The sequence below is a fragment of the Echinops telfairi genome, unplaced genomic scaffold (genome assembly GCF_000313985.2).
Source record: "Echinops telfairi isolate 266 unplaced genomic scaffold, ASM31398v2 ScPeMD7_28;HRSCAF=97, whole genome shotgun sequence".
NCBI classification, from domain to species: domain Eukaryota; kingdom Metazoa; phylum Chordata; class Mammalia; order Afrosoricida; family Tenrecidae; genus Echinops; species Echinops telfairi.
Genome location: NW_022103925.1, coordinates 4,169,135 through 4,170,411, shown reverse-complemented (window position 1 = coordinate 4,170,411; position 1,277 = coordinate 4,169,135). Strand labels below are relative to the sequence as shown.

General features: G+C 64.6%; 1 protein-coding gene across 1 annotated transcript in view; it reads left to right on the top strand.

Moving 5' to 3' along the window:
* The first annotated feature begins 96 nt into the window (after positions 1-96).
* The window catches only part of PDE6B (phosphodiesterase 6B), a 46,412-nt gene continuing 45,231 nt past the window's right edge, over positions 97-1,277 (top strand). Inside the window, exon 1 of the mRNA XM_045289479.1 lies at positions 97-570. Within this exon, the coding sequence (XP_045145414.1) occupies positions 97-570 (474 nt within the window). The remainder of the gene's footprint in view (positions 571-1,277) is intronic.

Below are 1,277 nucleotides of genomic sequence, written 5' to 3'. Positions count from 1 at the left end.
CCCAGCGCTCCCTGGCGCCCCAGCACTTGGGATGGGGGGGGCAGGAGGGGGGGAGGGACTAGAGGCGGCTTGGGGGACTGGAGCGGACAGGCAGCCATGAGCCTCAGCGAGGAGCGCGTGCAGAAGTTCCTGGACCAGAACCCTGGCTTCGTGGAGCGCTACTTCGAGAAGCCGCTGGCCCCTGAGCATGCAGCCAAGGCCGCCGAGGGGGAGGCGCGGCGCCCGGCCGACTGCACCAGCTTCAGGGAGCTGTGCCAGGTGGAGGAGAGCGAGGCGCTGCTGGAGCTGGTGCGGGACATGCAGGAGCAGGTCAACATGGAGCGCGTGGTCTTCAAGACCCTGCGGCGGCTCTGCGGGGCGCTGCGCGCCGACCGCTGCAGCCTCTTCATGTACCGCCAGCGCAATGGGGTCGCCGAGCTGGCCACGCGCCTCTTCAGCGTGCAGCCCGACAGCGTCCTGGAAGACTGCCTCGTGCCCCCCGACTCCGAGATGGTCTTTCCGCTGGACATCGGCATCGTCGGCCACGTGGCGCAGACCAAGAAGATGGAGAATGTCGGGGACGTGAGCCAGGTGGGTCCCCGCCAGCCGGACCTCGTGGGGGCCGGGGAGGGGCGTCGCCAGGGCGGGGAGGGGGCGTCGCCTGGGCCTCAGAGCCCCTGGGAGGGGTACACCAGGCGGCCTCTAGCTACTAGCTCCAAGGGGGTTGGTGGAAACCCTCCCAGAGGGAAGTGCACCTCGGGAGAAAGGCCAGGTGTTCCTCTGCCAACAGGTTAGCAGGTCACTGTGACTCACAAGTGAGGCCCTGTGTGTGCCCAAGGGGGCTCCAAGGGTGGGATTTTTTTCGTCAGGAGATCGCCAGGCCTTCCTTCCAAGGTACGCAGGATCAAGTTTAACTCCTACCCTTTCCATGAGTAGCCAGGTCACAGCCGTTAGCCTCCGGCTGCAGGCTCTGCCTCACAATTCTGCCCTATTCTGTGGGGGTGACCAGGAGGCAGTCCTAACTCCATGGTGCCAGGCCCGGCTTCTGGTTGGGTGGTTGGCAGAAGACCTGAGAATGTATCCAGGCTTTTAGCCAGTGCTCTGCTGAGACCCCAGGGCTCATTCTGCCCAACACCACCCTACCCTCAGAACCACCACCAACCTCCTGGGTCCCCACCCTGACAAGATATAGCCAAAACTTTGCAACCACCCGCCTAGTCATCCCAGACTGGAAGGTCCCCGACCTAGGACCGCTGTCCTGTGCTGCATTGGGCTCCTGCTCAGCTCTGTGTGTGTGT